At 41.5% G+C, this 22,175-nt stretch overlaps 1 protein-coding gene across 2 annotated transcripts in view; it reads left to right on the top strand.

Annotated features, from left to right (window-relative positions):
• The first annotated feature begins 724 nt into the window (after positions 1 to 724).
• The window catches only part of LGMN (legumain), a 28,219-nt gene continuing 6,768 nt past the window's right edge, over positions 725 to 22,175 (top strand). The window contains exons 1-8 of one of the 2 annotated variants that reach the window (XM_052783018.1): positions 725 to 854; positions 7,950 to 8,130; positions 16,076 to 16,173; positions 17,033 to 17,114; positions 17,650 to 17,735; positions 20,344 to 20,419; positions 20,899 to 20,961; positions 21,842 to 21,908. In XM_052783018.1, coding sequence (XP_052638978.1) covers positions 7,993 to 8,130; positions 16,076 to 16,173; positions 17,033 to 17,114; positions 17,650 to 17,735; positions 20,344 to 20,419; positions 20,899 to 20,961; positions 21,842 to 21,908 — 610 coding nt within the window. In that variant the 5' untranslated portion in view covers positions 725 to 854; positions 7,950 to 7,992. Of the gene's footprint in view, positions 855 to 4,347; positions 4,457 to 7,949; positions 8,131 to 16,075; positions 16,174 to 17,032; positions 17,115 to 17,649; positions 17,736 to 20,343; positions 20,420 to 20,898; positions 20,962 to 21,841; positions 21,909 to 22,175 lie in introns of those variants that run through there. The other variant, XM_052783019.1, reaches the window with a different exon arrangement.

Here is a 22,175-nt window from a genome sequence, read left to right as displayed (position 1 = left end):
TAACTGACAGTCAGCATGCAAGGGGGAAGCTGGTGTACTCCTTTCTATGTGGTTTATTAGGCAAAGAGCAGGTGCCTCTGCTTTTCAGAAAGGACCTTTGCTTCTCTTTCTCTCATTAAAAATGGAGAAGACTTTACAGCAGCGTTTCTCAGGCTTTTTCGTAGTACATAACCAAAAACCCGCCACACCTCTGACTACTGGTGTGTGCCGATTTGAGTACCATACCTGAGCCACTCCGCAGCAGGGAGCAGGCCAGGAGCAAGGGCTGGCACGGTCTGCGGTGAGAAGCCAGGACTCGCTGGCCATCGCTGCTGAAATACACAAGGACGATGTGGGGGCATTAGTTTTTTTCGTCATTTCGTGAATTACCCTTTGACACCTTCCTCCACCTTCCCGTTCTGGGCCTCCTGCCTCCATCCTGCCCCGAAACAACAGGACGACAGGTCCCGCGGGAAAGCGCAGCCGGCGCTGACCCGTCCCTGCCCAAGGCACAACACGCACGAAGCACGCACGAACGCCCCTGCCGCCCACGGCCCGGCAGCCCCCCGCGGCCTCCAACCCGCCCCCGCCCCACGCTCCCCAGCTGCACCCGGGGCCGCGCGAGTCGCCGCGCAGCCGGGGGACTACAACTCCCACCGTGCTTTGCGCGCAGGGCCCGCGGCCCTTTGAGCGCGGGGGAGCGCCGGGCTTGCTGGGGCACGTAGTGCGGCCGGGCGGCTGTCTAGCCGCTCCTCCGCTCGGCCGCGATTGGCCGGGGCCAGTCTCCGCCCGCCGCGGCCCGTGGTCGCCTCGCTCCGCACGGCGCCTGCCGCAATCACAGCGGCCGCGGCGGCGACACCTCCGCAGGCAGCGCGGTAAGGGCCGGCCGGCGGGGGCCGCGCTGGGCGCCCGGGGAGCATCGGGACTGCCTTGTCCAGGGAGGGTTCTGTCACAGCCGGCGGCTGGCTGGCTGGCTGGCTGGCTGGCGGCGGGGCGGAGGAAGGGGTACGCCGGAGTGAGGGGAGCCGTGAGGGCGTGCCAGCCCGCTCCTCTCCCCGGCGGCAGAGCTGCCTGGGGTCGGGGCGAGGGGCCCCGCCGGCTCCAGGGGAGCGGCCGAGGGGCGCTGGTTTCCCTCACCGGCTCCGAGTGCGGCCGAGCCCCCGCCGCCCCCACCCCCGCACCCCCGGCTGGCGGGGTCTGTTCGAGGCCCGACCGTTAGTGAGCGCCGGGGCTGAGGCTGGGCGGCGGTTCGGTCGATTTGCAGGCACCCCCCCGCCTTGGGACGCCGGGAGAGGGGTCTGTCAGCCCGCCGTTCCGCCTGCGCGTTGCGGGCATTGCCGCAGAGCGCCGAGCTGCGCCGTCGGTGATGCCTTTAGTAAAAGAGGTTTGGGCACAATTGTGCCCCTGCCACGGGAGCTGCATTTGAGCTCGCCCTTCTGGAAGGCCTTCACCGGGGAGAGGAGTCAAATGGCTCAGGGCTGGCACAGGAGAGATGAGGGAGATCTGGGGGGAAGCAGTGGCAGCAGCCGCACCCATTTAGTACCCGGTAATACGTTTTTAACGGGGGAGAACGATGGAGTAAGAATTGACGGGTTTTCTGCAAAGAGCTGATGATGCACGGAAGGTACTGCACTGTGGCTACAGTTACTCACAGCTGGTAGACAGCCTTGCCATAACGTGAAGGTCTGCTCAGAGTTAGTAGCACCACTAGTTCCTAATTAGGATGGGACAGTACTGTGTTGGGTGTCTGTATTTGGGGGTTAAAACAAAGATTGCAGTGAAGATCTGAAACGCTAAGATAAACCATAGTAAAAGAGATGTGGAGTGCAGGAATCTCAGACTTTCTGCGTAATCACTTCTCCAGGATTTCATTTTGTCCACACTCCAAACATTTCCATGTTTGTTGAACGGAAATGCCTACCCTCATCTGACTTACTCCTCTAACCTTACCCCCCTGCCCCGCCCCAAATCATGTAATGCAATACATTATTCATGCAGTGTTGCAGTAGCTGTTTTTTTCTACCATCAGAATGTGATTGCAGAGGCTTTGTATATTTGTAGACAGATATGAAAGTAAATAGCAGAGGCAGTTTTACTGAAGCCTTAAGATCTGCCAAATTTGAATCTGCACTTTTTGAAGTGCATAGGGAAAAAAAAAAAAATACCCTAAACCAAGTGTTGGATTGTCAGCATCCTAGGAAGCATAAGGAGTGATTTTATTACACCCCCCCCCGGTATATGGTGCCATCTCTCTGCTGCTGAGAAAGACAAATCTGCAAACAGTAGAATGAACTTTATTTAAAATAACTTTTAAATACTTTTATTTAATGTTTAAAAAATGTTTTAAACCATTCTGAGTTAACATAATTACAAATTCTTGTTTTTACAGTAAACTTTTTTTTTACAGTATTTTACAGTACTTATACATCTTCAGTAGCTATACTAAACTATTCTACTACAAGTTCTAATCAAATTAAGCTGATTCATAAAATGGTTACTAGTAGACTTTGTAAAGAATTATTTTGCAACAGAGACCTTCATCTCCTTCAAAATGTACCTTGTCAGAGTTCACAGTGATAAAGACTTGTTGTTTCTACCATACAAGTGCATAAAGAAAATTGGACTAATTCTGCAGGGGTTTAATCGCAGGTTTAGGTGCTTCAGTTTGCGTAGCAGCTAACACAACATGTAGGCAAAACATTGCTGATGGAGAACTGCAGACATTAGTTTCCTGTGAGGAGGGCTATAGTGAGTCAAATATTTTGTGGAAATCGGCATCTAAATATTACAGTGACAGGCAATATGTAAGCACTGTGTGAGAAAAGGAATTGTGACTTGATTCTGAAAACTAAAAGGCCATTAAAAGTGGTTGTAAAAAGAGCAGCTGAAAAGAAATAAAGATTTCCAAGAAAAGCAAATCAGATGATCATTCCAGTTTAAGGCTGTTCTTTTTCCCCAAGGTTACTGTTAACTCACTTATTTCACATGAAGGGAAAATGGGTATATGGTTTCAGTTTATATAGCTTTCGGAGGCTGTCCTTGAGGTATTTGAAGTTTAAGTTACCAAAGTGTCAACATCACTCTAAACACTAGTGGAAAATACTTTGATCAACTCAAACTCCTTTCTTTAGGGTGGTATCCTGTTCTAAGATGTTTTGGTCTTAGTGGACTGTTTCCCAAAGGAAAGTTGGGAAACTCAGGGAACAGGCTGTTGACCAGAAGAATTGTTCTAGCAGCAGCCGGCCACTTCTAGATGTAGTCTTTCTTAAGCATCCCTTTCTTATCAAGTCAGAGATGTGTGCTAGCCATGTAATGGGAAGTGGTCAGGGTACCTCTGTCAGGAAAAACAGGTTTGAAGAGCTGAGTGAATTGTTCTGGCAAGAGCCACCCAGTTCTGGCCATGCTTCTTCCAGGGACTGTGCAAACTGTGCAGCAGCCTGCCTGCATGTGTACATGCTGTTGCTTTGCATATGTAGATCTGATGCTGAACCCGCTATGTCTGTGAGATGTTCCTTTTTCCTGATACGGTCTCCAAAGCAAAGTTAATGAACTCTTCTACCAGAAAGACTAGGCAGAGCTGATCAAATCATCTGGTCGACAGCCGGCTGAATACGAGCCAGCAGTGTGCCCAGGTGGCCAAGAAGGCCAACAGCATCCTGGCCTGTATCAGAAATAACGTGGCCAGCAGGAGCAGGGAAGTGATCGTCCCCTGTACTCGGCACTGGTGAGGCCGCACCTGGAGTACTGTGTTCAGTTTTGGGCCCCTCACTACAGGAAAGACATTGAGGTGCTGGTGCGTGTCCAGAGAAGGGCAACCAAGCTGGTGAGGGGCCTGGAGCACAAGTCTTATGAGGAGCGGCTGAGGGAGCTGGGGCTGTTTAGTCTGGAGAAGAGGAGGCTGAGGGGAGACCTTATCGCTCTCTACAACTACCTGAAGGGGGGCTGTAGTGAGGTGGGTGTTGGTCTCTTCTGTCAGGTGGCTGGTGATAGGACGAGAGGAAATGGCCTCAAGTTGTGGCAGGGGAGGTTTAGGTTGGATATTAGGGAAAATTTCTTCAATGAAGGGGTTGTCAGGTATTGGAACAGGCTGCCCAGGGAAGTGGTTGAGTCACCATCCCTGGAGGTGTTCAAAAAATGCATAGACATGGCACTGTAGGACACGGTTTAGTGGGCACAGGTGTTGGGTTGACGGTTGGACTTGATGATCTTAGAGGTCTTTTCCAAACTTGATGATTCTATTCTATACTATATTTTAGGGGGTCAGCCAAACCTCTAAAATGATCTTGTGAATTCTCAGCTCTTCCATGTAGTCTCAATCTGCATGCATTTAGGATTGCATGTGACAGATCTTTGATTCCTTGCTTTCAGAAAAAGGCTTTTTGTGTACCTGTGGTAAGCTGGTCAGGTGAGCTGATTTCTCTTTGAATATGACCTGAAGACATAGCATGTGATGGGAACTTTCTCTTCTCAACTGCAGGTCAGGAACTCATTCAACATAATCCAGAACACAATCTTTTAAATTGCCTGCCTAAGCACTCAAAGGCTTTCTATAATACAAGCAGAAATATGAGGGGGGTTGGTTGGGGTTTTTTATTGGTGGGGGTTTTTTTAATTTTTTTTTTTTAGTAGTTGGAAACAAGCAATGAAAGACCTATTCCCACTGCATATGTGTTTAATGGTTAAACCTACTTTAAGTGCTGCTCAGAGAACCTTGGGGAGCTGAGCATTTCTTAAACATGACTTATTAGTGCATTGTGGTATGTCTAGGTTTTTTCCCCCTTCTTGCTGATGTTAATTTGACTTAATTATAGTATAGGAAAAGACAGATAAGTGGGATTATATGTCATTAATTAGTATAAATAAGGAGGTTTTTTCTATTCTAAATAACCCATGACAAAACATATGTGGTTTTCTAATACAATGCAAATGTTTCTTCGTGTGTGTTTGTTTTTCCCTGGGCCTTCTGCATCATTCACAACTTTATCTCAGCAGAGGTGAGAAACCTGAGGATCTGGGTATCTGCATACTACATGGGAGGCTGTTGAATTCCTCATGGAGGGACTGCCTGAGGAGCTTGATAACTTAAGTCTTTGTTCCTGATCTGGCCCTGCGTTCTTCTGTTGTGGGCCTGTTTGCAGGCAGAATGCAGGGCTGGTATCTGGTACACCTGTATCCTGCACAGCATGGCCCCGTGCGGAGGGTACTGGCTGGGGTCCTGAGAGCTGTAGATCTGTGTTAGTATAGTCTGGAGTGTGAACTTGTCAGGACAGTCCCATCAAAATGTTTCCATAGCGTATTTTTTCTGAAGCTACTTTAGTCTCCGTGGCATCATATATCAGTAACTGACAGCTGGTGGCAGTGACTGTTTCTGTGTGATAGGTACCTGTCTGCTAGTATCTGCCTTGAAATTAGCCATCATGTTATATGGCCCAGCGAACAGCTGGCAGCAACACAGCTTCTATTGATATATATGTCCTGGATTCGAATTGATGATTTACATCTCCAAGAGCTAAGCATCATGTGAAAGGATCTCCAGCCCTTCAGCAATCATTTGAACCATTTATTTTATCTTTGTATTTTTCATGTAAATATAAGGAATGTTTTTAGTTGGAGAAATGAAAAGTTATGCTTTAATGAACATGGAAAAAAGTTTCTTCTCACTGAGCTCTGAGGGATCTGTTTGCATGTGCTTTGTCTCCATATTCCAGTAAGTCAAACGCGGTTAAGATTCCTAAGCAGATCAAATATATTGATTTTCTTTTCTTGCCTAATATTTCAGGAGTTAGATATACCTGAAACTGAATATTGGGAATGAATAGGCTTGTTGGCCCATGGCATATTGTGACACTTTAGAGAAGTTTTAAACAACTTGGTCTGAATCTTAGCTGTGCTGTGGGCAAGAGAATAGGCTGGTTTTGTGGACGTTGTAAACACAATATGTCTTCAGCACAGTTGTTGGTGTGTTATTTGTCTTAATCATCTGAAGAAGTGACAAGATAGACAAGGCAGAGTTGCCATACAAAGCCACGTGTCATTGGCGACAATGACAAGTATTTACAGTTCCAGCTCAACATGAGAGATTATAACTGTCTATCAAACTGCAGAAAAATTCTGCTTATTCCTTCATATCCACTTAACTGCTGAAGTAGCTAATAACTCCACAAACCCTAAATTGTTCAATTATCATGTATTGTTCTTGCTCCCAAATCTCATGCTTGTAGTCAGTGACAGGAGTGGCTTATTCCTGAAAGATAAGTTTCCTAGATTCAAATGAGTTTTTGGAAAAAATGGTGTCATAGCATTTAACATTCCATTCTCTTTTCCATTCTGTTCTGGAGTTTTTCTGTGTGGTAATAGCTCTTCCTATAGGAGCTGATATGCTAACATGACTTCCTTTACTTTGTGGTAACTCCGTTAAAAAGAAAAAAACCCCAACTTCCAAATACATATATAATATATTTTTCATACTACTGCCTGCAAGACTTGGTCTTAGTGACCAGGAGATCCAGTCTTGGAAAGATCCATGCTACATGTTATGTTAGCAGTCTTCACTGTACACAACTGCTTTGGAGGTGAGCTGGCTACTTCTCTGTTCCAGCCTCATTTGAGTGGCTGCAGATGGATGGTTTTGATTGTGGGGAGCTGAGGCTGTCTTAGATACTGTTCAGTTATTTGGTTTAGTGGCAGCTTTGACATTGTGCCTTGTGACCGTGTCATATGGCTTGGAAGTTTCCAGCTTTTATTCCAGAGAAAACCATGCTAAAGGAGAGTTACCTCTTACTCCAACACCTCTTCCATACATAGCAACAATGATCAACTTCCAGAATCTCTTTTTTGTAGGTAGGCCAGTGTAAAATCACATCTCTTAGTGCCTAAGGAAATATGTAATATTTGTGCATGTGCCAAGAGCATGCAATTCTTCACGGGAGTTTGCTTTATGATTTACACACTGGGTGCAGCAGACCTGAAACTGTGACCAATATACATAACCTGCCCCCCCCCCCCCCCCCCCCCAACCCCAAACCAAAAAGCAAACCTTTGATTAGATATGGCCAGATTGTTTACTTTTAGAGCAAACACTTTATCAGACAATCAAGGTGCTCGGGAATTTCACTAGTGGGGACACTACTTTTAGTCCTCTCAAGAAAGTAGAAAGAGCCATTTCTACATGGGCTTAAACCTCCTCTCTGGCTCTCCTTTTCTGAATTTGTCGTCCACAGGCTCAGACCCAATTCTCTCACCATGCACCTTGTGCAAACGCTTAACCATTGTGCAAAAGAGATGAAAATAACATTCTTTCATGTGGTACTGGTTCACATTTGCTCTCCACTAGCATAACAGGTTGCACAAATAGCATGAGACTCTCGCAGTCTGCACTTCCCCCCAGCCGTTAGGGCTGTATCTTGTGCAGAACAGCAGCACGGCCTCTCTCCATCCTCTCTGGCATTGTGGGCACAGAGGGCTTTTGTGACACTCTGACCTTCCAACTCCCAAGCAGTTCTCCATGTCTACGCATCCTTGTGCCTATATCACCCGGGATTTGACTATAATAATGGGTTAATTGCCAGTGAGTGGAAACCAGGGAACTACATAAGTAGAGACCAAGAGAATAGTTTTATCTGTGACCTACTTGATAGAGAGGCTTGCTTTGTATTTGAGGCTTATTCATTACCAGCTATTATAGAACAAAACAACCAGAGGGAGCTGAAAGACTTGGTTGTCCTATTCAGATTTGCTTTCAGTCAGATTTGAAAGCTGACAGAAAAACTCTTATAACTAGTAGCAGCTTGGTGCTAAAGGAAGATATGACCAGGAATTGTACTGTGGGTTGAATGGTCTGTAAAACAACAACAACAAAAACCCCACAAGCAAGAAAAGCTTCTAGTTATGATACTACTGATGTTTGTTTTGCATTTGTTTTATTTTTGACTGATGTCCTCTGATGTAATTCTCTCAAACTTCTTCATTAGGGTTTTTCTTTTCTCCCATTTGTGGAGTAAATAAAGAAGAGGGATGATACTGAAAGCAGTTGTGCTGCTGGGCTGTGCTCTGGGCATCAGCACGTTCCCCATGGAAGAACCTGAAGATGGAGGCAAGCACTGGGTGGTGATTGTTGCAGGTTCGAATGGCTGGTACAACTATCGACACCAGGTAAGGACTGATGGTCCCGCATGCTGATGCTGGCCACACTCCAGAAGATGCCTGCTCTGGGACTTGCAGGGAGATGATAGCTGCCTAGACTAGTTCAGCCCTTCTGTCATTTGGGCAAGTCTTTTTACTTCTAGATTTCCAGGAGTGTGTGAAGTTTTCAAAACAAACAGCAACAAGATTCGCTCAGAGCCTGGTCTTAATTCTTGTTATTCTAACCCCAAGAATTCCCCTCCACTGCTCTTTTTGCTATTTCAATTTTTTTTTTGCTTACAACTTTGTTCAGCCTTTCATCTTTTGAAAAGCTATGATTAGCAGGAGGAGCAGTATTCTTCCTCTAATCACGCTTCTGCATCCTGGGAGACCTGTATCATTTAGGCTAAATATTGTATTACTAGGCTAGAGGATCTGACCCCAACTTGCAGGTGAACAAATGATGTCTAGAATTAAACCTCATTTTGAGACACATGCATGTTTCTTTCCATTTGTTTTCCTCTTTTCCTTATGTTACAAAAAAGCTCCCTTTCTTTTCTCCAGTTAAAAAATCTGCGAAGGCTGCAAATGCACAGTGTATTTTTGTGGGGTGGAGGACATGCAGAAGGGGGTTCTTTTTAACCTGAATTGGTTTTCTCACTGTGTTCAACAGCATGGCCTCAGAGTTGAGTTGGCACAACAAGGATATGGTGCACTGGGGTGCAGGGATCAGAGTGAGTGGCAGAAAGAGAAGAAAAGGGAACAGGAATTCCTGAGTTTGACACTGCTGTCAGGGCCAATGTGTTGTGGAATTGTGGTCTGAGTGTGAGTATCAGGATGGACAGGATTAAATCCAAGTGACTTAACTCTGATTAAGTTCAAGACTTAGAATCAGCAGTCAGGAGACTACAGCAGTTTTTCCCTTTGGGGAATTCTTGGACGATCCCTTAAACAGATTAATCTATACTTAAACACTCTAAAATTGAAACTACCTCATGCTTTCCTGGAGAACAGGGTCCATTTAATTCTGATTTATGTATACATTTGTATATTTCTAAATGTTAAAAAAATAGTTTACTGGACTATTGTTGGTTAAGGTGAACTCAAACAGAGATTGAAACACTAGGGTACAAAACCAGCATTTTAAAAGTTAAACTGTATTAAATGTATGGGGTACAGCTGATCTGCTGAACACTGAAACTTTTAAAGTATTTATTATTTTTAATGTAACCACTTGTAAAATCTGGGGAGGCTTCATCCTCTCTGTTTCTGTTGACTGAGGAAGAAATGAGCTTTCCATGTGTTGGGCACCTGGGTTTTATGTTTATGTTTCTCCTCCCCTTCAGCTCACAATCAGTTTGTAACTTTCAGCACAGTGATGAGCTTAAAACTAAATGAACCAGACTGACAACCTTGTTGCATCTGAAGAAGAACCTGTTACTGGCAAATGCTAGCTCAACACTTTGACAAACTGGTTTTAGGGATTTTGCCAGCTCCTTGCACTGTAGCTATCACCTGATAACCATAGTTAGAATATTACAGCCTTAATATAAACTATTCCTATTTCAAATTAAATCTTAAAAAAAAGATTTTTAAAGTTGAAATTGGAAAACAATTATAAAAATACTAGCGTTGTACTTGATCACTGCCTGCCCAGGGGTGTCTAAATATAATTACTGAGTTGTGCTCTGGTTGTTGCTATTGCTGTATAACCAGTCTTGTTGGCTCCCTTCCACTCTAGGAGGAGTTAATACCGCAACATTCATTCTTTAAATAAAACTATGTTTTTGAAGCTGTGGCTCATGAGAATTCCTTTTCTACAGTTGCCTAAGCATAGAGTTTTTAACCTTTCTGTCAGTGAGCCTTCAATGGCAAGTGTATCTGCCAGGTGTAATGGAGTTATGAAGAACAGAAGATGCACACTTACATATTTGTGTCCAACAGTAAGTCTTTTGAACATGCCAGTTTCACAGAAGCAAATTAACTTTTGAGTATGGTCATGCTTTGCAGACAGTTATTAAGTAATTACTTTTCAAGGTTAGAAAAATGAGAATGGGATTTCTTTAAACACCTTCATTTTGAAGATAATGTCAACCAACAATGCAAAATATCTGCAATGTCAGATTGTTCTGAATTTCAATCCTAGAAATTTTTGTATTTTAACCTCTACTGCTTGGTTCAGGTACAGTATTAATATTTTGAAAAAAAGAAAGTTAGAACACCACTAATAATCCTATCGAAGTCATGAAATCAGCATCATAAAATGAAAGAGTCTGTGTGAAGGATCCTTCAGGACAGTGCTGAGCTGCTACTTACCTGTCTTGGGCAAGACACTGTGCCTCTAACTTGTTACTAAAAGAATCAATTCCCAGAAGATGCAGTGCATCAGCAGCCTGTCCCATCTTGCCTAGCGGCCTTTTGTGGCCAGCCTTAAGGGCCTGGCAAAAATGAGCGCCCGTGTTGGGGGGCATACTGTGAGACAGACCCAGCAGTTAGTCGTGGAAAATCCACTTTGTGTGTGCTACGAAGCGTAATCCAGAGAAGGGTGCCTCCGGTATAAAAAAATTGGGGAAAATTGTTCCCAGCAAAACAAGCTGAACTATAGACTTTTAGGAGAGTTATACAGAGGAGGAAAGGTACTACAGAAATCTCAGGAGTTATAACAGATTTTTGGAAACATTATGCAGACTGATCACCATGTCTTTGCGTGTGATAGTACTCCCTACCTTCCAGTGGTGGAAGCAAAAGCACTCTAAGTATTTAAATTATTTGCTTGTCACTTGCAGTGGCACCAGGAATAGGACTTGGACTTCCAGTTCTGTGCTTCATCCATCATTGAAGTCATTCCATAGTGAACACCTGCAGAAACGCATGTTATTTTTCAGTAGAATAATACCTGTACTGTCAGAAAGCAAAGCAGTGCTCCAGGATTGCAGACTTGTGTAATTTTTTGCTTTCCAAGGGAGAAACTGCAGAAGAAAATATGTTGTACTCTAATTTACTTTCCTCCTTTCTTCTATCACCTTTTTTCCTTAGAACTTCTCTGATCTAGCCTGTGTACAAGTGAATTTGTAGATGTGAATGTTCCTCTAAGTAGTTACTCAATGTGACTGTTTTTTATTACTAGACTGGTTGCTGTTCCCTACATGCAACTAAGCACTCATGATAGCCCTTTGTAATTTGGGACCTCAGCTGACACATCTTTGGATTTCAATTGCTCAGTTCAGCTGTTCAGGGTACAGTTAGTACATGATGTTGCATGTTCGTATTACATTTATATTTTGTGAGCTCCAGTTGTTTTGCACGCTGTCTGCACACAACATAGTCAAAACATACTCTGTTGCCTTCCACAATAGTTACCTGACAGCAGGATGTGTTCATCTGACTAAACAACCATAAAAGGAGAAGAATATTACACCTTCAAAAATGTCCCTAATTTCATACCTGAAAATTTGTGGGGAAAGTAGTCCATCATTGTATGCTGTACAGACCCCATGAACAGTAAGTTTGTAAAGACTGTGCAGACCCTGTAAATGCTAAGTTTGCACCTGTAACCTCAAGGAATCTGAAACTCCTTCTAAGACTTGTAATTCAGCTGTCAGTGGTCAGGATCCACTATCAGTAGTGCAAACCTCAAGTGTAGACAAGATAAGGAAAAAAACACCATTTGCACTTATATCTGTGAGTGAGATTCACACCTTGCAGGCACTTGTTTCCTCTGTGATGGCTGAACCGGGACTGTTTCCTAATCAGGATGATCTAAACTTAGACATTTATATCATCAAGTTCCTAAAATAAATTTTGTTTTGAGTAGTATACAGCCCAATGTGATAGGTTTACTGTCATTGCAAAGCTAGCTTGCATATTGCCTTATGCTTGTAGCTTCTCAGTTCTTTGGTGTTTTTACCCATATCTTAGTGTTTCTGATTAGAGTTGCTTGGTCTTTGGAAGGACTATCGACATACTCCTCTCTGCTCCTCAGCAGTTATTCTGCCTTCTCTGTAGCAGCTTTTTTATTACCAGACTGGCTGATATTCCCTAAATGCAACTAAGCACTCAATACATACCAGAAAGAGTACTCCCCTCATTCCCTGGGAAAGTGGTTCAGCTCTCTACTATTGAAAGAGCTAGATGATACATCTCTGGAAGGCTTAGTGACATATATGAGCAAATACAGCACTAAATGCTACTGGCAGATTTAGAGAATGAGCCAACAAACTAGTTCTCCTCAAGAGAAGTAGAATTGCATATACTTCTGCCTCTCCTGAGAGATGATCGTACCAGTTAACTCAAATGTAAAGCTGGCTTCACAAACAAATCAGAAAGAGAGACAGACCAATGCTTTCTGGATATGCCAAAAGACATAGTCAATGGAAAAGCCTGATGTGAAACACAGTCTTACTAAAGGTGGAGTACATACTTGAGGAGAAAAATAGCTGAAAATAAAAACATTTGGATTTGTGTACATGGGTCTGTTTTTAGTTGTTGTTTTTAGTCTTATACTTACTGAGCTTTATGGGCCATGGACTCTATTTATATTCAGGGTTTTGGACACTACCAAGCAGAGCAGTATCTTATTCCAGGACAGATCTGAATTCTCCGGTCTTGCAGGTAACAGACATTAAGGATTGCCTTGGCTACTTGGTTTCAATTAACATTTCCTCACTGTGCTTACAAAATTGTAACTGAAGCTATGGGAAAACCTTTCCTAAGTTCTTAATACAGTTTTATAGTTTTTTGGCTGATTCACTGATGTATGTTCAAGCAAGGGAATGAAACATGGTTGGCATTTCAGACATATTCTTCTACCATGCTCATATATTAGACTTCGTTCTTTCTTAGGCCGTGGCATTTCAGTGTACGTGTAATGGGAACAGTGCCACTTTGCAATGAAGCTGACAGTTCATTACACATGCTTTTTAGCCATGAACCTAGCAGTCATAAGACCAGAATAACCAATTGCACAGAAGTCCAAGCTTTTCCTTTTAGGAACTATTTATGCGTGCATGTGTCATAAAACAATTTGATTTTTCCAAAAATCCACCCCCCCAAGCAACCTACTTGAAAGCTGTCTCACTCACATGTGTCAACAGCTGTATGGCAGAGGAAGGTTGGGGTGTTTGGGGTTTTTTTGCATTTCAGAATTTCCCCCAATGTACCTTTTGGGAAACAAAGTGCCCACCCCAGGAAAACCAGGGAATTCCCCCTCTGATCCCTATGCTTTCAAAATCTAGGAGTTAATTATTTAAGGGGATTTAAGCATAGATCTTCCATAAAAATTTGCTAAGGTAGCAACGGGTTTAGACTAACCTGGGGATGAAAGGTCTGAACCATGCCATTAACAGTGTCCATTTTGGAGCTGGCATGTGAAGTCAGTTGTGCAGTAGCAGCTATACAGCTACACCTTCTCCTCTTCTATTCTTCTGTGCAGGGCAGCTGCTACCCACCCCAAATCATGGCCACAAAAGTGTGATTTGCATTTAGTGATGATTTATCCAGTAAATGTTCATAGCATTCATTTCACATACTAAACCAACAAGAATAACACCAACAAGAGATCTGGAGCAATATTAGCTGTCTCTTTTAGAGTGGTTTACAGGTACAGATAAGCCAGAAATATTTCTGGAAGAAACAAGGCTCAAACAGCAGTATTTGAGAGGCAGTTACAGGTCAACAGGAAGTACTCTAGATTCACATATGCCTCCCTACTCTAGCAGCAGACTGTTTCTGTTCTGTTTTTATAGAGTTTTGGTGGTTTTTTTTAAATGTACAGAGGGAACAGGAGGAGCATGTGACCAACATCAAAGGTGGATAGTCAGGTCAGCTAATTTTTTGCAAAAAAACCCAACCATTTGCTCAGAACTGTCCTACTTTAACCTGGGGAGTTTTAGCAGCAAAACATGTTTTTGCTGCTCTAGCCTATGTTGGTGATATCATTATGCTACCAGCAGGTACAGTTCTTTAGCAAAAGCCTTAAAAGGCTGGGACGATCCCCAAACAGGCATAAGTTAAGGTTGAGGGGGAATTGATTACATTGATCTATTTCCCTCCACACTAGGGAATTTAACCCATTTAAATTTACCATCAATGTCTACTTTACTAAGACAGGACATAGTGAGCAAACAGTCAATGACTTGGAAGGAAGGAGAGAAGAGACAAAAAAAGCTGATGATATGCCTTTACAAAGCTTAACTAATTTGGAGTACTTTGGTATTAATTCAAAACACCTCTGAAGTCCCTACTGGCCAGCCACACATCTGTGGGAGCATGGACACTTGCTAGTTGAATATGTTCATTTTATATTGCTATAGTATGCCTAAGCGTTTCCGTGTGTTGCCAGCCTGTAACTGTTCCTGTCAGCATACCAGAAGTGTATTATGTCTTGAGAGTGAGAGGGAATCTATGATCTACTCATCAATCAGTGTAGAGATGCCCTGATTAGTGTTTTCTTCTACTTTTGCTTAGATTGCTTCTGAAAATCAAATACGTGTTTGGTCAAATCAGCACTCTCCTGTTTCATATTATATGTGATGCCTTTATGACTCTGTTTAATCTCTACCTTTTGACTTGTTGAGGCAGCAGCTAGTATAATAACATACAGGGAAATGGAGAACTATAAACAGTAGAGATTGTCTGGGGTAGGTGAAAGAGAATGTAGGCTGACCTGCGTAGTAGGAAATGGAACTGCTTTAGTAAGGACAATTTAATGTTCAGGGTTAGTCACATGAAGAGATTTTGCTGCTGGAGAGTTCACTAGCGTTCAATGTGCTTTACCCTTCCCAGAATCTTGCACAACTACCCTCTCTGTTCAGCTTCAGCCACACAGACCAAGGATTATAAAGTGACAGGATTTTACGCTCTCCTTTCAGTTAAAATAATCAAAATCACTAATACTCCTCAGTCATCTGAACTTATGTAGGTCCACTTAAACCACTTCAGTTTGGTTTACAAACTAGCAAATTAGATTAGTGCAACAGAAGTAAGCTTTAAAGCTAGTTTCTTGCCTGCATTTGGAGCATTTGTTAGGTGAGATTTCTTCCATTAAATCTGCACAGCTTTTCTAGCATGTGGTAGGTTGTAGTTCTAGAGTTTAGGAATGATTGTTGATATCCTATTAGGCCATTCACAGACTGCAAGTCTGAAAGAAGAGAATTATTTGGTCTGGGGTTACTAAGAATTCAGCATTCTGATAGAGGTTTGCATTTACTGTAATATCACTTTGATGAGTATTGTTATTTCTGCATCATGGGAAGGTGGCTCTGTAAAAGAAATCTGCTTATTCATATCCTGTACAAGTCAGGAAAAGAGCCTGAATAGAAACTCTGCAATTCTGTTTTCCACTGAAATCTGTTTTCCTGCCCTGAAGTTGCTTCAGTGTTACTCTATAAGAAATACATAATTAAAAAGGAAATTTTCCTTAACCAAAATTCTCATCTAGTAAACCATCTAGTAAAAGATCTAATAACATCTTTGCAGAGATGAGATTGGTAAACCATACTTGCTTAAGCCAAGGACAGTCTTTGATGCTTAGTCATTCAGGCTTGGTACAGAACTAATTGAAATTGGTGGAAATCCAACTCTCTTCTTCTGCTTGGCACACTTTGGATTTGTGTGTCAGTGCACAAGGTTTTCATTTAGATTTTCTCACAGAATGCAGAACATCGCTGAGAACCTTTTGTTAAATTTTGTTACCTGTACCAAGTCTGAAGTAACTTCTGGTTTCTGTTTAAATAAGAAATCAAAACAGGTAAATGAGAGAGATTTTAATCATAGTCTCTATTACTAATGCAACTACAAACACTGAGTTTTGGGTTAACCAGTGCATTTCAGCCCTCTAGCAAGCCTCAATCTCTTATATTTGAGTGCAGTTTCTTTTGGACAATAGGCTGCTCTTAGGCCTGCAAAGCTGTTTTTCTTCTGGTCTCAAAGGTAAAATCTCTGTTAAAGCTAGTAATGAAAATCTGCTTAATTTCAGGCAGACGTGTGCCATGCGTACCAGATTGTCCACCGAAATGGAATTCCTGATGAACAGATCATTGTCATGATGTATGATGACATTGCTGATAATGATGAGTAAGTGATGAATGTGCACTAGTCACAAACTGTATGGTTACTACAAACATGACATAGTCATCAATGTGTTTTGAGTTTGTAGTAGTTGTAAGAAAAGCCTTTAAAACCACCTGTGATATGCATAGAGGCGTTTTATCCATCAGAACAATAATTGTCCTTTGAAATGTGCTCACAAGCTTTCTAAGCCTTACTCCACAACTCAGCATCAGTTGTGGCACTGAGGACTGTAGAGCTTCATTGGCAGGAGAGTAAGTGATCTGAACTCCCAGGCATAACAGTTTACAGCAGATAAGTAGCCTAAAACCACAAACGTAGGGAAGCTCCATATATGACTTGCAGGGCTTTTTTGAAAGGACGTTATCAGATTAATTCCCAGAATGTATATTCAGCAAAGAAGTGAACAGTCCCATTCTTGGTGACTGTCTAGAGCGTATCATTGCTTTCTATATGAAACAGTTCAGTTATACAGCCTCTAATTCTGAGACAACTTAAATCAGCGGACTTCACATGCACAGCAGCACTGGGAGCAAAGAGTAAAGGGGAGTAAAGGCAAGGCTGAAAGTGGAGAGATGATAGTATAAGAGACCACCCACCTACATCTTCACATTAATCAACGTGATCTGAGGCGGGATACTTGAAGGTACTCTGAGGGTAAGGACACCTGAGGCAAGCATATGTAACTGACTGAAGTGAAAAGGCCGTTGTAGTCTGAAATCACTTAATGACACATGGTGCAAGTACCCATACTCTCTCTCAGGCAAGCTGCCAGTCAGGACAGTTTAAATGGTTTCCTAGTTGTTCTGTGGTCATTGTGTGGCACATGGCTAATTCTTCATATTATGTTCCATTTAACTTTCAGAAATCCAACAAAAGGCATTGTCATCAATAGACCTAATGGCACAGATGTGTATGCTGGAGTGCCCAAGGACTATACAAAGGAGGTAGGAATGAAACACCATTCCCCAGGAGAGGTTCAGCATTAGCCAATGCTCTGAATAAATTCTTCCAGCCTGTAGCTTACACTGCAAAATGCACATAGTATAAAGCCTCCAGCTTATTCACCTGCATGGTTTGGCATGAAGTTTGGTGTTCATAAGATGAATATAAACAATAGATGATTTGAAGTGAAGCAGTGGTCATAAAAGTAAACCCTTACACTCTTTCTGTGCTGGCACACAAAATAAAATGAGGAAAAGTCTTGCATTCATGAATGTTCTAACTCAATCTGAAGATCAGCTGTTTAAGACTAGTTGTTTCATTAAATCAGAACAGTAATCCAATCACTTGGTGTTTCATGATTCAGTATCCGAGTGAGTCATCAGTGGCTAATACATTATATAATGATGGATTGAAAGGATGGCCAGCTAAACTTGCCATCCATGCATGGATTCTGACTCTCAGAAGCCATCTTTCTAAATGAAGGTTTTGTTGTTGTTTTTATGATCAGATTTAACTTTAATCCTCTTAAATCCTTAGGATGTTACTCCAAAGAATTTCCTTGCTGTTCTCAGAGGAGATGTGGAAGCAATGAAGGGCGTGGGATCAGGAAAAGTACTGAAAAGGTAAGAGAAGTTTAATTTAGAAAATAATTGCATGTGTAGTTTTACATAGGCACTGATTTCAACAAAAGAAGAGGGTAAATTAGAGCAACTTGAGAATCCAGCAAGACTATTGATGGCAGTTGCAGGTCATTCACATTAGAAATACAATGGTTCTGGTTTCTTAAACTATACGGCACCAAGAAGCAACTGCTGATATTTGACGGGCATGGAGTCCAGTATAGATTAAGGTATAAAAACTGAAGAGGATAGTATCAACTTTATTAAGGTATTTGTTATTTAGACTATTATCTTTTGCAAGAGTGTCTCTTCAAAGAGCATTTTATTAAGGTTTGGAGACCTCTAGAAAGGGTTTCCTAAGGCTTGGCTTAATGTACATGAACAGTTGTATTAGTCACCTGAAGCGGTGAGACTTAGCAGTCAGTGGCAGAGGGACAGAGATAGCTTAAATAGTTCATCAGCTGAAAGAATTGCATGTCTAATCCCAGCCTTGCTCTTTGTGGCAGATGTAAGGTTATTGAGGCTTTGAAGGTATTGAAATGGAATTATGGTTTGTATTTAACACAAAAAAATCTTTGAGATTGAAAATGCATTATAAGCAATTAACCTTGTAATTGATGTATTATGCTTAAGGTATTTGTAAACTAAGTTACACAAATGATTGTAAGTTTGGCAATATTCTAATATATGAATAATAATAAATTGTAGACTGGCTAAGTAGAATGTAAGATCTATAATTAATGGGTGTAGTTTATAAAGGCTTACATAATTTAGATGATTCAAGAATAAAAGCAATATATTTGAGGGCCTAATTAGAAGACCTCTTGGAAAGATACCTGGTGTCAGTTATTCATCTTGCTTCTACAGAGTTTGAGATATGAAAGTATGATGCCTGTTTACTAAGGTGTGTTATATTTCTGACTCAGTACTGCTGGTAGAGAGTTATATGATGTTATATTTTTCTGTGTACAGTATTTCCTGTAAAACCTTTAAGAATTTAAATTTGACCATTTGGAGGGACTAACCTAGTTAAAGAAAAATTGTGTAAATGCCTATCTTCACCTGACAGTTTAATTTCAGAGGCAAAGCAATGAAACAGAACAGAAGAATTCTGCCCTGGTATTGGGGAGAAGAAAAAAAAGAAGGAACAGGATAGCAGTCGAATAAGCTATTGCTCTCAACTGTTTAAACTTCATCCTGAAAAGCTGATATATGCAAGGCATGTAGGCAAAAACTTATTAAATTGCTGCACATTTACTAGATTGTTCTCTTCTAGTAGCTGGAATGAGTCAAGAGGTGACTATAAAGCATTTTTTGTTAAAAGTACTTCAGAGCACACCTCACCTGTGAAAGCTTGATGTTACAAGTTAAATAAGGGAGTGGCTATGCAGAGGGCCTAAGACTCTTAGCTACTCAGGAAGACAACTTGAACCCACATATAAAAGTCCTAGTTATTTACATTTCACCTTGGTTGAATTTTTTGCACTTAAGGTCAAGGGTGGGAGCCAGAAAAGTAACACCCAGCCCTTCTTTGTTAGGCACTGTTGTGTGAATTTCCAAATGGCCTGACTTCTGCTCTTGGGTGGAACAAGAACTCAATTATCCTCTGCCCAGAAGGCTTCTAGATTGTCTTCCAGGTTGTTCCCGCAGGTTATTGGCCAGGCAGAAGGTTGGATGATATTCCCCTGAGCTGCTGCAGTCATACCTCTTTGCAGACAGGAAAGAGCAAGGACAAATATGGATTTCTGGACCACTGATAACAGAGGAAAAGAGGAGGGCTTAGGGACTGTTTCCAATCTTTTCCAATATTTTATATTTAATTGTCCCAGTTTAAAAGCAAAATCCTTTTGCAGATTTGGCTGTTAGGGCAAGACCTTAATATCACCCAAACGTGATCTGTTTGATTTAGAGTGCAATAAAAATCTACGGCAAACAGTGTACTACACAGACATTAGGGAATCAAAGCCTGTGAGCATGCAGCGCTCAACCGATTGCAGAGCCACGTAGTTCAAATGCCAATCTAGCCTAATGGGTGAGTTTGTATATGCATCAATTCTTCATGGAGATGTAGGCTGACACTGATTTGGCTAAGTATGGCCATGCAGATCACAGCAAGGTAGTACATAAACATACCTAAGGATCTTATCAAAGAAGTTTTTATGGTTTATCCCTGTGTTACTGGTGCCTCAATATAACTTAGTTATAAAAGCATTCCTTTTTTACCAGACTGCTACAAATGCCCACAGTATAACAGATTCTTCAGATAGGCATTAAAAAACAATTGCGCTCCCACCATACTCGATGTACCAGCCCCTGCCTCACCAGCAATCGGTTTACAGTTTGAAACATGAAGTATAATTGCCATATTCCCCATGCTTGAGGGATTAGCCTATATCCCTGTTTTCATTCCTTTTGCAGACACTCACCTCCTCTCCTAAGCACCCAAAGTAGTATGCTTTGGGAGGAAAAAAATATTACCAAGAGGAGGAGGTGCTTCAGCTGTATTATTTTCAAATATTGACATGTCTTGGCACTGAGAAGCAGATGATTGTTGTTTTAATGAAGATTAGGTTGGAGTGGTTAGAAAGAATTTGCAATTTTTTCATTACAGTGGTCCCAAGGATCACGTGTTTGTTTATTTCACTGACCATGGAGCTCCAGGACTTCTGGCTTTTCCTGATGACGATGTAAGCATTTTGTGGGATTACTTTGTCATAAAAAACATCCTTTTAGTGACATACTAAAATAATAAGTAATAAATGTAAAACACAAAAATATTTGATGCACTGCCATATTGAGGGGGGAGGCAGAAAAAGAGCAATATTCTCATCACCACAGTTTGGATTTTTTACAGTTTGAATCTGAAGCATTCAGTTGAAATTAAGTTTTGTCACTTAATATTTCACTGGACTTTGGTGGTCCAAGCAGACTGTTTCACACAGGTATGACTTGGCTTTCTGGTGCACTATACATATCATCTGGGACCATTACTCATCGTTTCCTGAGTGGTAAATACTAGAACTTTGTATTTCAGAAGGGCAAAGCAATGGTTATATTTAATGGGAAACAGTATACATATTCACAACAGTTAGTATTTATTCCTATTAAGTGAATTGTGTGTCTGTTGAACATAAGTCGTTTTAATACAAGCCTTCTTATTTTACAGCTTCATGTGAAGGACTTGAATAAGACTATTTGGTACATGTATCATCACAAAAAATACCGGAAGGTAAACAAGCATATCAGAAGTTGTGAGATTGGAAGAGCAGCTGGCATGGAAGAGAGAGAGATTTGTCTTTATTTTGAGAGTTGTTTAAAGCAGGAGGAAGCTGTTGCCATGCGATGAAATTTGAATTAGGATTTTGCACTTAAAAAGATTGATCCTTTCCAAATTTTCTCTTTCCATTTTTAGTTTACTGTATATTTGCAGTTGATGTTGAGATGTAGCATACTGCCTTTTGGTAACGGTATATATTCTGACCAACGGTGGAGAAATAACATCCGTAACTACTACACCCTCATAATATCTATCTGACTCTTTCTTCCTGTGCTTTGTTCACTTCAGACTGCGCTGTTACTACAGGAAGTTTGTATATACCTCATGTTTCTCTTACAGTTACTAATATAGTTTAAGAGACTGTAACTCTTGTCAGAAAATTTTGTGCATATATTTCATCACATGTAGTTTTAAGCAGAAAAACTATTATTTTGAACATTTTAGTAGCTTGCCTTTTTTAAGCAACTTTCTGTGGTAATCTCTCTACTATGGCATGCTGTATTTAGGAACACATAAATGGCCATTGGTTCCAGAAATACTACATTCAATAGTGGTACGTTGCTGTGCTTGAAGAGTGACTGTATATTTGATTTGTGCTTTGTACATTAGTCAGTAGATCCCTGTGGACTCTATAGAGATTAATAGCATCTTTTCATTGTGATTGTCTCCCCTTTCCACATAGTTTAGTTCCCCAAAATGAAAAATTTATCTATTTGCTTTTGTGTTTTATTTTGTAGCATTATGGATAGCTTTTGTTTCAGGGATAGCAGTACAGGCCAACTTTTCTCCATTTCCTCATGGAATTTCTTAAGGTCTCTGATTTATTTTATAGATGGTGTTTTATATTGAAGCATGTGAGTCTGGATCTATGATGAATCATTTGGCTGATAATATCAATGGTGAGCAATCAGTTAACTTACTGGACTTAAATGCCCCAACTTGTCACAGACCTAAACAGATACTGTGTCAAGGATAGGTTCAAGGCACTTTTATGTAGTTTTAGCAGAGGAGCACAAGAATTAGAGAAGGTAATATTTTCCATTTATGGGAAGTTCCTTTTAAAGAATTAATGGAGTCTTATAAAGACTAACAGGGCTTTCAGTTTCTTGCAAATGAGAAGTTAAAAAAGTATTTCTTTTCAGGAGCTATGTGGTCGCCCTTAACTC

The sequence above is a fragment of the Harpia harpyja genome, chromosome 3, assembly GCF_026419915.1.
Source record: "Harpia harpyja isolate bHarHar1 chromosome 3, bHarHar1 primary haplotype, whole genome shotgun sequence".
NCBI classification, from domain to species: Eukaryota; Metazoa; Chordata; class Aves; order Accipitriformes; family Accipitridae; genus Harpia; species Harpia harpyja.
The sequence above is the reverse complement of the archived record's forward strand: the minus strand, read 5'-3'. Positions and strand labels throughout refer to the sequence as shown.